Below are 12,539 nucleotides of genomic sequence, written 5' to 3'. Positions count from 1 at the left end.
GTGTAGATTGAGGATAAAAAAAAATAAAAAATGTAATCCATTTTAGAATGCGGCTGTAATCTGTAATCTAACAAAATGTGGGGAATGGGTCTGAATTCTTACTGAATGCATTGTACTTCCGAATTTTGTTTTGTTTTCTCTCTAGTATTCTGAGTCATTGTGCTAAGCCTGATTTTTATATGGTATAGGCATCTGTATTGGCTACTGCTTGTGTATTATTAATTAATTGACATGTATAGAACCAAGTCCATTTGGAGCTGTTTAAAAATACATATTTCTTTACAAGGTATAAAAACATTGAAGTACACTGACTCAGAAACTATTTATGTCCTGAATAGAAGGAATGGGTGCTGCGGACATGCTATTCTCTGATTTGGAGTGTTCAACTAATTCCTATTTTCTCACTGAGGAAAACCCTGGTAACATTTGAAACTTTGTTGTTTCACTGGTTGCATTTGTTGTATCTAAGAATTATAGGACTTGAGTCTGGCTGTTGGCAGTTCATTAGTCCACTTGTAGATGGCGCTTATGACTCAGCGATCAAATCGGACGCTTATTATCTTTGTCAGTCCTCCTGTATTTGTCTATACCCGTGTGCCTGTTAGCATGGGAAGTAAACATATATGTACAGTAGCCTACGCTTAACAGAGGCCTCTGACATTGTCTACCTCCAGATCTTAGATACATGCTGCTCCATTCAGTCAGTACACAGTCCTCTTTTTTCTCACCTGTAAGTGGTAATCTACTGCTGTGCCAAATGGTCCGCCGTCTTGCCTGCCATCCCTCCTGCATTCTCCACCCCTTGTTCCTATTGCCTGCAGGAGCAAGGGTCTATTTGGTGTAAGAAGGCTATGAAGGACTCCGTTTTTTTTTTTCTGGGTCAAAATGCGACGTAAATGGTAGGTGTGGCAGAGGTGCCGGATTGGCCGCATTGACAAAATGTTGCTGTTTTTTAAAGCTAATTTCCTACAATTCTACAAATGTTGCTATGGCTTATGCTATCTGAGTGACTCAAACATAACAAAATTGGTGAGAGCCCCATGATATGACAAAAATATTCCTGAATGCATCGTTATTGGAATTTTAGTGTCACTGACTCTACTTTGGTGATTGTTAGTTCTCAGCGGATCTTATTTAAAAATATATAGGTCAATTATATTTTCTACATACTCTACCTGGTTTAGTTGTTTAAGATTACACAGCAAAAAATGATTTAATGCCGAAGATTATTTTCAAAAACATAAATAACATTATTTGTTTACTTTTTGGACATAGGTGACCTGAAAAAAAAAAAACTGGTGTCTCACCCGAGGAGGCAGGCAGGCCCACAATGTTTGAAGAATGAAGCAGTATGATGGTGATTTGACCTTCCTCTGTAAGGAGACTGCTATTGTTACCAGTTATAATGACACCATCTCTCTCTCTCTCATATCCTCCCTGTCTTCTCTTCTGTTCTGTGCCTCTCTCTTCTCCCTGTTATCCTTGCTTGTTCTCTCTTTCCCTCTCAATTCCCCCTCTCTCGCTCCCCCCTCTCTCTTTCCAGGTCGCTCTTCACTCTTTCCCTTTGAGGACGGTTTCCTGGACGACGGGCACGGTGACCCCTCTCTGACCCCGGGGTTGAACTCGCCCACGCGCTGTCAGAACGAAGAGCGGATGGAGCGCTACTCCAGGAAGGTGTTTGTTGGAGGCCTGCCCCCTGACATAGATGAAGGTGCAGACAGATGGCAGTGGCACTAGCCTGTGTCCCAAATCTGTTTGTGTTGTCTTGCCATCTCCTATGGTCATTGTCAGTGTTTGCCGTGGCAACGACCATAGAAGTTGGCAAGACAGCACAACCAGGTCTTGGACCAGGCTAGCACCTTACTGTACATTCACTATATTTCCTCATAGAATGTCCATGAGCTGCATGGCACGTGATTAATACGTTTAGGGGTTTTGTGCAGGCTAGGATAGGGAGGAGGGATTTACAAGCCAGATGAGGGTCTACAGATGTATTTTGGTGGTCTGCTGGTTCAGTGGGCTAAATGGGTGACAGGTAGCCTAGCGGTTAAGAGCATTGGACCAGTAATCGAAACGTCACTGGTTCGAATCCCCGAACCGGCAAGGTGGACAAATCTGCCGTTCTGCCCTTGAGCAAGGCAGTTAACCCCTAAGAACAACTGCTCCCTGGACACCCGATGACGAGGATGTTGATTTAAGGCAGCACCTCTCTGATTCGGAGGGGTTAAATGAATGAAGTTTTGCAACTGACTAGGTATCCCCTTTCCCTTCCACCCTAAAGGGCTGGTTTCAGTCATGGAGCTGGTTCTCTGGGCCTGTGGACTGACTGGTAATGCTCTGTGGGTTTGTGGCAGTGAGCTGGCAGTCAGTCTGGCAGCAGATGTGATAGCGTGTTATCTCACAGAGTGTGAGTAGGGCCTGAGGGCATAGCAGGACAATGGGAATCTGGAATGGTGACACGGCTCAATGTGGCTCAGACGTGCACATGAGTAAACACGCGCACAGAACACAGAATACAAAACACGCAAAAAAAACACACAGAGAATTAGTGAACAATGCGTGCCCATGGCCTCTTGGAATATTCATGAGTTGCCACAATACAAGGGTTTAGTAGGGCTTCCGAGTGGCGCAGCGGTCTAAGGCACTGTGTCTCAGTGCAAGAGGCGTCACTACAGTCCCTGGTTTGAATCCAGGCTGTAATGCATTCGGCTGTGATTGGGAGTCCCATAGGGCGGCGCACAATTGGCCCAGCGTTGTCCGGGTTTGGCCAGAGTAGGTCATCATTGTAAATAGGTTCTTAACTGACTTGCCTAGTTAAATAAAACAAATGCATATAAAAATGCAGTAAACTGGAAAGCATTTGAAAAACGAGCATTTTGGTATTGTTGATAGCATACAGTGAGGGTAGACAACATTTTTGATGGCTTGCTTGATATGCAATTGCGCATCATGTGGACAAATATACAGAACAAAAATATAAGCGCAACATGCAACTATTTCAAAGATTTTACTGCGTTACAGTTCATATGAGCAAATCAGCCCGATTAAATAAATTCATTAGGCCCTAATCTGTGGATTTCATGACTAGGAATACAGATATGCGTCTGTTGGTCACATATACTTTAAAGTAAATGGGCCTCCGATTGGACCTTTGAATCTCGTCACAGTATTTCTGTGCATTTGAATTACCATCGATTTAAAATGGAATTGTGTTCGTTGGCCATAGGTTATGCCTGCCCATACCATAACCCCACCACCACTCTGTTGACAATGTTGACATCAGCAAACCGCTCGTCCACACCACGCCATAGACGTGGTCTGCGGTTGTGAGGCCGGTTGGACGTACTGCCACATTATCAACAACAAAAAAACATTGGAGGTGCCGTATGGTAGAGAAAGGTTTATTCAATTCTCTGCCAACAACTCCGGTGAACATTCCTGCAGTCAGCATGCCAATTGCACCCTCCCTCAACACTTGTGACATCTGTGGCACTGTGTTGTGTGACACCACTGCACATTTTAGAGTGGCCTTTTATTGTCCCCAGCACAAGGTGCATCTGTGTAATGATCATGCTGTTTAATCAGCTTGTTGATGTGCCACACCTGTCAGGTAGATGGATTCTCCTGGCAAAGGAGAAATGCTCACTAATAGGGATGTAAAGAAATTTGTGCACAAAATTTGAGCGAAATAAGCTTTTTGTGCGTGTGGAACATTTCTGGGATCTTTTATTTCAGCTCATGAAACATGCGACCAACACTTTAGATGTTGCATTTATATTTTTGTTCTGTGTAGTTTCCATGGGAAATTGCTCCATGACCATGGTCATTTTATTTACATTTGTTTTCTATAGATGAGATCACCAACAGCTTCCGTCGCTATGGACACCTGGTTGTGGATTGGCCCCACAAAGCCGAGAGCAAGTCCTACTTTCCACCTAAAGGTAAGAACAGTTTGTTAACACCGGTCTGTAAAATAACCTTATTCAAATAAGAAATATAGGAATGTTTGTGGAAGACCAACTTCTGACATAGGATTAACCAACGACATTAACCAATCAACAATTCCTTTACCAGTCCACAGTAACAGATGGTATTGGTCAGTCATTGTCTCAGAGAGATCATGCTGTACTGCTAAGGCATGGGTTGTGTGTGAAGGTTTACGATACCCAGAATTCAAGGATCACCCAGGTCTCGAGTTGAGGCGTCTATTTATTTATATGGCCCCCTGCTGCTATTTCAGGGATAGAAAAACAAACACACACACACACCCTCTGTGGTGTCTCACTACAGGCTCCTGAAGGGCCCAGAGCACTCAGACCAGAGGAGAAAGAGTTTTTCTGTCAATACTGGGAGAGTGCAAAGGCTTTCTCCTGCCCCTGGCCACCGGCCCTCTTGGGTTTCATTTGGACAGGTGACCATTGCAGAGAGGACCCTTCCTTCCAGGCCCCTGTACCTGTATCACGTCACTCCACCGCCCCTCCACACACACACACTTCAATGTGTCATTAAGGAAACTATTAAAGCAGAGGGTTGGAAATGTCTGACGTTCCTCAGGCATATGGTAATACGCTGCATCTGGGGAAGCTGTGAAAATTGCCTGTTTCTTCCCGCGCTCATTTTGGATTTTCCTTTTTGGGGGGGTGGAGTGTACACTTTATTTTCAATAGGCCTCAGCTCGGGGCTCTCCAGTATTCCTAAGCTCACGAGGGGAAAATGCAGCATCCTTTTAGGGGAATAAGTTAGGTTTGAAAGTCAGAGAATTCCTTGTAAGGGAGGGAGGGAAGACTTGGTAAGCCACAAGGAAAACACCTCCGCTTGTTGTAATTTCCCACGTTTGTTGGTGTTGTAATGTAGTGTTGGGCCACCTATGTTTTACCTCTTGGGGCTAGGGGGCAGTATTTTCACGGCCGGATGAAAAACGTACCCAATTTAAACTGGTTACTACTCTTGCCCAGGAAATAGAATATGCATATTATTAGTAGATTTGGATAGAAAACACTCTAAAGTTTCTAAAACTGTTTGAATGGTGTCTGTGAGTATAACAGAACTCATATGGCAGGCAAAAGCCTGAGAAGATTTCAACCAGGAAGTGTAAGGTCTGAGAACTGTAGTTCTACTTTTGAATCCCTAGAGAAACTACAAATACTTAGGGGTCACGTTGCACTTCCTAAGGCTTCCATTGGCTGTCAAAAGACCTCTGAAAGTTGTTTCATACGTATCCAGTAACCGGGCAGAATATAGGAGCTCAGTTACTGAGTGGACTGCTGGAGGACAAAGGGATTGGAAATGCGCGGTCATGTGAGCGCGCCTTTCCTTATTTTTCTTCTGAAATGAATACGCTATTGTCCGGTTGGAATATTATTGCTTTTCTACGAGAAAAATACCATAAAGATTGATTTTAAACAGCGTTTGACATGCTTCTAAGTACGGTAATGGAACATTTTGACTTTTCGTCTCTGGTTCCTCGCTCACGCGTTACCCTTTGGATAGTGCTCTGAACGCACGAACAAAATGGAGGTATTTGGACATAAATACGGATTATTTGGAACAAAAACAACATTTCTTGTGCAAGTAGCAGTCCTGGGAGTGCATTCTGACGAAGATCAGCAAAGGTAATACAATATTTCTAATACTAATTCTGAGTTTGTGCCCCGAACTTGGCGGGTGTCAAAATAGCTAGCCGTGATGGCTGAGCTATGTACTCAGAATATTGTAAAATGTGCTTTCCCCGAAAAGCTATTTTAAAATCTGACATAGCGATTGCATAAAGGAGTTCTGTATCTATAATTCTTAAAATAATGTATGTATTTTGTCAACGTTTATGATGAGTAATTTAGTAAATTCACCGGAAGTTTTTGGTGGGTATGGTAGCTAATTTGACACCCACCAAGTTTGGGGCAACCTAAACTCAGAATTACTATTAGAAAAATTGGATTACCTTTGCTGTTCTTCGTCAGAATGCACTCCCAGGACTTCTACTTCAACAACAAATGTTGTTTTGGTTCCAAATAATCCATAGTTATATCCAAATACCTCCGTTTTGTTTGTGCGTTCAGGTCACTATCCGAAGGGTGACGCGCGAGCGCATTTCGTGACAAAAAAAATCAAAATATTCCATTACCGTACTTAGAAGCATGTCAAACGCTGTTTAAAATCAATTTTTATGCTATTTTTCCTCATAAAATAGCGATAATATTCCAACCGGACAACGTTGTATTCATTCAGAGTTAAAGAAAAAAAATGTCGAGGTCTCATGAACGCGCATCTCCAGTCTCTCTGTCACCAGGCAGTCCACTGACAAACTCTGCTCCTGTTATCTGCCCGGAGACAGGAGACGCGTCAATCCGGTTTCTGAAGGCTTTAGAGAGCCAATGGAAGCCTTAGAAAGTGTCACGTAACAGCACAGATACTGTAATTCGATAGAGATGCGACAGAAGGACTACAAATTGTCAGACAGGCCACTTCCTGCTTGTAATTTTCTCAGGTTTTTGCCTGCCATATGAGTTCTGTTATACTCAGACACCATTCAGTTTTAGAAACTTTAGAGTGTTTTCTATCCAAATCTACTAATAATATGCATATTCTCATTTCTGGGCAAGAGTAGTAACCAGTTTAAATCGGGTACGTTTTTTACCCGGCCGTGAAAATACTGCCCCCTATCCCAGACAGGTTAATAGGGGGCCCTTCTTCCTTTTAAAACATGAATGCCATGTGAGAGCATCTGAAATCCCCTGTTTACACTGTCTTTGTAATTCTGCAGTTTGAACTCGGCACGTTAGCAATACTGAGTGAAAGAACTTGGACAGTCGCCCTAAAGGCCAAGTTCTTAGCTGGAGTGCGAGTGCACATCCTTACAACTGTGTGTATGTGTCTGCGCATGTGTGCGTATCCTATCCTTTCACAGGCTGTAATGGGTGTTTCTCAGATGTGGGATTCCCATCAAGCGGTCATCAATCTCTCCCCATATTAAAAATGGTTCCATGCTGACCTAATGGAACTTAGTAGTCACTTCTTTCAATCCTGTGTCACATTAAAATGAGCAGTTATGTGTCTCTGTGCAATTATGTAATAGTTTTTGGTTTGGGAGATTAGGATGAATCATGTTGTGGCTCCCAGGCCTGGGCAGGGTCCATCAAGGGTCTAAACTGGGATCAGTTGCAAGCCAGGGGCCAGACAGGCTGTTATCCCTGATGAACAGGCCTGAGGTCAGTTCACAGGGCCACTGCACGGTTCCTAAACTTCCTAGTACCTTTGTCCAATGGTGATCGTGTTGGGCTTAGGCAGGATGAGAGAATGGGGACTGTCTGTCTGCCTGCTGGCTGATGTCACCAACCGATGAGCTCACCATGACGGTGGTGCTGCTCACACCTGCTCAATGAGCCCTGGCCTATAGTCCCAGGCGTCACCATTGGAGACGAGCTCCAAACGCTGCTGAAGCTATTTCTGTCCGCTCCGTACGGAGGTAGAGCGGAACGCGGGAGGAAAGAAGGGGGCTCCTTTTGGGGTTTTTCGAGTGGCTGCTTTTAAGATAATGTGTCTGTGGCAGAGCCTGGATGCCGGGAGCTTATCTACGCTGTTGTTGGATGAGGCTGGCATAGGCTGGCACAATAGGACAGAGCACCCACCCCTGGCTAGGGGGGCAGATAGTCAGGCCACTCTGTAATGATGCCACTGAAGCTCCATTTGCAGTGCCCTCACCTCTAGGATGGGTTTAGCGATCTCTACTCATGGTACTGAGAAGATGTGTGGGGGGGATGATCGAGGATGCAATTGAGGGATTTCTCACAAATTGAGATGATTAGTGAAGCTTCATTTCACCTCCCCTGGTCTCGGCTGCCTGTGCTCTCGTCACGCTCCCATGCCTATTTGTTTTAGGAAAGCAGATGTTTGTCTCTCTCTTCCCCTCCCTACTCGCTCTCCTCCCTCCTTCCTCTCCACATGTAAGCTGCTGTCAGCGGGGCATTTATTTACTTTCAGTGACAGAGTTACAGCTCCCTGTGGGTTTGTCTGCTCTCTCTCCACCCATCTTCTCCTCCATATCTCTCCCTCTTTCTCTCATTAGATTATATAGGCCTACTTTCAGGGCAGCTTGGCTGTATGTCTCATGTCTGCTCTCTCTCTTCTCTTCCGCTCTTCTTCACCCCTCTTCTCCTCCATGTCCTCCCCCCTTCTTTCCTCCTTTTTGTTATGAGGACGTATAATATCAGCAGGGCAGCTCGGCTGTATGTTTCAGTCATAATCAACTGAGACAGCTTCCACACTAGAAAATAACAGATTTTTATGTCAAGATTTTGCTGATGAGCTTTGCCAGAGTCTGCTCTCCATCCTTCACAGATAGTACTCACTGATTTATTATCTACTAGTCCTGGGCCTGTATCCATAAAGGGTCGCAGAGTAGGTGCTACTCTAGGATCAGTTTTGCCTTTCAGATCATAATGAATAAGACCGCAGGGACCTGATCCTAGACCGGAACTCTTACTCTAAGATGCTTTATTAATACAGGCCAGGCCAGTCTGCAGGGGCGAGTTCTGCACCCCTCTCTTAGGGATGAAAATCTGGGAAGATTCACTAGTTCCTGAATCAGGAAACGTTAACCTTGATGAGGATGTCTGTACTTTGAAACGAGTCTCACAGCGAGTCTCATCATTTAAACTGTGATTGTAGGAAACTGACTGTCAAAAAATGACTGCTGTATTTTGAGGTAATGTTGATGTTGGCTATTGATTAGTGAAGTAAGTTGACTTGGAGAGCCACGGTGGATGCCCTGTGCTCCCAAGAGGAGTTAGTCAATTAAGTGGAAAATTGGTCATTGTTTGTACAGCGGAGTCTTGGAACTTTTTGAGTCAAGGTGTGAAATTGCAATGGCTTGTTTGTGAGGTCATGTGTTGGTGTTTGGCGAGTGCCTGGTGAGACAGTGTTGGCCGTCGGCGAGGGAAAGAGTCGCGCAGTCCTGGTCGTGTGTCATTTTGTTAGCCGTAGGACCGTGAGGTAACCGGACCTGTCGTTTATCTTTAAAAGGAATTCCTTACAGCCCCAAACTCTGCCTGGCCGTATGTTTTCCTTTCCCCCCTTGGCGCGGTCGGGAGCTCAGCAGTTAAGCTCTATAAATCTCAGGCACGAGCCACTGCAGTGCTCTCCTCTCCTTCTCTGGTTTAGTAAGCCTCTGCACTGCGGCTTGCCTGCCTGTCTGGCCCAAATTCCCCTTCCCCTGAAGTGTGCACACTTGCATACTTTCTCCCATGGATTTATTAAAAGACAAATGTACTCAACCTCTACGGGATCGGTGCCCCCCCCCCCCCCCCCATCTGCGGGATGGTTGAGCTAACGTAGGCTAATGTGATTAGCATGAGGTTGTAAGTAACAAACAAAAAATCCCAGAACATAGACATATCTGATATGGGCAGAAAGCTTAAGTTCTTGTTAATCTAACTGCTCTGTCCAATTTACAGTAGCTGTTACAGTGAAATAATACCATGCTATTGTTTGAGGAGAGTGCACAATTATGAACTTGAAAATATGTTAAACCAATTAGGGCAGTCTTGATACAACATTTGATCAGAAATACAGTGGTTCATTGGATTAGTCTTAAATTTTGCACATACACTGCTGTCATCTAGTGGTCAAAATTGAAATTGCGCCTGGGCTGGAATAATACATTGTCCTTTCTCTTGCATTTCAAAGATGATGGTACCAAAAAAACACGTTTTTTTTTGTATGATCTTTTACCAGATCTAATGTATTATATTCTCCGCAAACTTCAAAGTGTTTCCTTTCAAATAGTATCAAGAACATGCATATCCTTGCTTCAGGTCCTGCGCTACAGGCAGTTAGATTTGGGTCATTTTAGGCGAAAATTGAAAAAAAGGGTCCCATCCTTAACCAAATCTGTATTTTGGATGTACATGGCATGCGATAGAAGTGTCCAGACACTCTGTTTTTGCGATTTTGCTTGTTTTTATGAAACTTAACCCACCAGATATAGGCTTCCTCATGCTCGTTCTCCAGTTGCAGGGGCACAGATGAAGCATGAACAAAGGATTCAAACACTCCCAAATTAATAAGTTTAATCTCTCTTTGGGTGTTGTACACATGAAATTGTGTCATTCCTAACTTTATCAGCAACGTTATATTCCATTTTGTTGGACTTTTTCTAAAAACCAAGTGAAATCGCTAAAAAAGTGTCTGGACATGCCATTTATAACATTCCATTTACATCAAAAATACAGATTTGTTTGAAAAAAAGTTAACTTGTCCATTACCAATGGTGGAACCTCCCTCCAGACAATGTTTACACCAATCCTATGCTTTTAAATCCACAACAGGGAGAGTGTGTGACTGTGCGAGTTTGGATAAAAAAATATATACAGTTGTGGCCAAAAGTTTTGAGAATGACACAAATATTAATTTTCACAAAATCTGCTGCCTCAGTTTGTATGATGGCAATTTGCATATACTCCAGAATGTTATGAAGAGTGATCAGATGAATTGCAATTAATTGCAAAGTCCCTCTTTGCCATGCAAATTAACTGGATCCCCCAAAAAATATTTCCACTGCATTTCAGCCCTGCCACAAAAGGACCAGCTGACATCATGTCAGTGATTCTCTCGTTAACACAGGTGTGAGTGTTGACAAGGACAAGGCTGGAGATCACTCTGTCATGCTGATTGAGTTCGAATAACAGACTGGAAGCTTCAAAAGGAGGGTGGTGCTTGGAATCATTGTTCTTCCTCTGTCAATCATGGTTACCTGCAAGGAAACATGTGCCGTCATCATTGCTTTGCACAAAAAGGGCTTCACAGGCAAGGATACTGCTGCCTGTAAGATTGCACCTAAATCAACCATTTATCGGATCATCAAGAACTTCAAGGAGAGTGGTTCAAGGCTTCAGGGCACCCAAGAAAGTCCAGCTAGCGCCAGGACCGTCTCCTAAAGTTGATTCAGCTGCGGGATCGGGGCACCACCAGTACAGAGCTTGCTCAGGAATGGCAGCAGGCAGGTGTGAGTGCATCTGCACGCACAGTGAGGCGAAGACTTTTGGAGGATGGCCTGGTGTCAAGAAGGGCAGCAAAGAAGCCACTTCCCTCCAGGAAAAACATCAGGGACAGACTGAAACTCTGCAAAGGTACAGGGATTGGACTGCTGAGGACTGAGGTAAAGTCATTTTCTCTGATGAATCCCCTTTCCGATTGTTTGGGGCGTCTGGAAAAAAGCTTGTCCGGAGGAGACAAGGTGAGCGCTACCATCAGTCCTGTGTCATGCCAACAGTAAAGCATCCTGAGACCATTCATGTGTGGGGTTGCTTCTCAGCCAAGGGAGTGGGCTCACTCACAATTTTGCCTAAGAACACAGCCATGAATAAAGAATGGTACCAACACATCCTCCGAGAGCAACTTCTCCCGACCATCCAGGAACAGTTTGGTGATGAACAATGCCTTTTCCAGCATGATGGAGCACCTTGCCATAAGGCAAAAGTGATAACTAAGTGGCTCAGGGAACAAAACATCGATATTTTGGGTCCATGGCGAGGAAACTCCCCAGACCTTAATCCCATTGAGAACTTGTGGTCAATCCTCAAGAGGCTGATGGACAAAGAAAAACCCACAAATTCTGACAAACTCCAAGCATTGATTATGCAAGAATGGGCTGCCATCAGTCAGGATGTGGCCCAGTAGTTAATTGACAGTATGCCAGGGCAAATATTGACTCTTTGCATCAACTTCATGTAATTGTCAATAAAAGCCTTTGACACTTATGAAATGCTTGTAATTACACTTCAGTATTCCATAGTAACATCTGACAAAAATATCTAAAAACACTGAAGCAGCAAACTTTGTGGAAATTAATATTTGTGTCATTCTCAAAACTTTTGGCCACACTACGCTTCAAAAGTTTGGGGTCACATAGAAATGTACTTTTTTTGAAAGAAAAACACATTTTTTGTCCAATAAAATAACATCAAATTATTCAGAAATACAATGTAGACATTGTTAATGTTATAAATGACGATTGTAGCTGGAAACGTCAGATGTACTTTTTTTTATAATAATGGAATATTTACATACAGTTGAAGTCGGACGTTTACATACACCTTAGCCAAATACATTTAAACTCAGTTTTTCACAATTCCTGACATTTAATTCCCTGTCTTAGGTCAGTTAGGATGACCACTTTATTTTCAGAATGTGAAATGTCAGAATAATAGTAGAGAGAATGATTTATTTCAGCTTTTATTTCTTTCATCACATTCCCAGTGGGTCAGAAGTTTACATACTCTCAATTAGTATTTGGTAGCATTGCCTTTAAGTTGTTTAACTTGCGTTAAATGTTTTGGGAAGCCTTCCACAAGCTGAATTTTGGCCCATTCCTTCTGACAGAGCTGGTGTAACTGAGTCAGGTTTCTAGGCCATGTTGCTCGCACACACTTTTTCAGTTCTGCCCACAAATTTTCTATGGGCTTGAGGTCAGGGCTTTGTGATGGCCACTCCAATACCTTGACTTTGTTGTCCTTAAGCCATTTTGCCACAACTTTGGAAGTATG

General features: G+C 43.6%; 1 protein-coding gene across 5 annotated transcripts in view; it reads left to right on the top strand.

Moving 5' to 3' along the window:
* The window catches only part of LOC115193971 (cytoplasmic polyadenylation element-binding protein 3), a 72,327-nt gene that overhangs the window by 44,901 nt on the left and 14,887 nt on the right, over positions 1-12,539 (top strand). For all 5 annotated transcript variants that reach the window (XM_029753154.1, XM_029753155.1, XM_029753153.1 and 2 more), the window contains 2 exons: positions 1,544-1,711; positions 3,852-3,941. In XM_029753154.1, the coding sequence (XP_029609014.1) occupies positions 1,544-1,711; positions 3,852-3,941 (258 nt within the window). The remainder of the gene's footprint in view (positions 1-1,543; positions 1,712-3,851; positions 3,942-12,539) is intronic.

The sequence above is a fragment of the Salmo trutta genome, chromosome 5, assembly GCF_901001165.1.
Source record: "Salmo trutta chromosome 5, fSalTru1.1, whole genome shotgun sequence".
Classification (NCBI taxonomy): domain Eukaryota; kingdom Metazoa; phylum Chordata; class Actinopteri; order Salmoniformes; family Salmonidae; genus Salmo; species Salmo trutta.
This window is presented reverse-complemented; position numbering and strand designations above follow the sequence as displayed.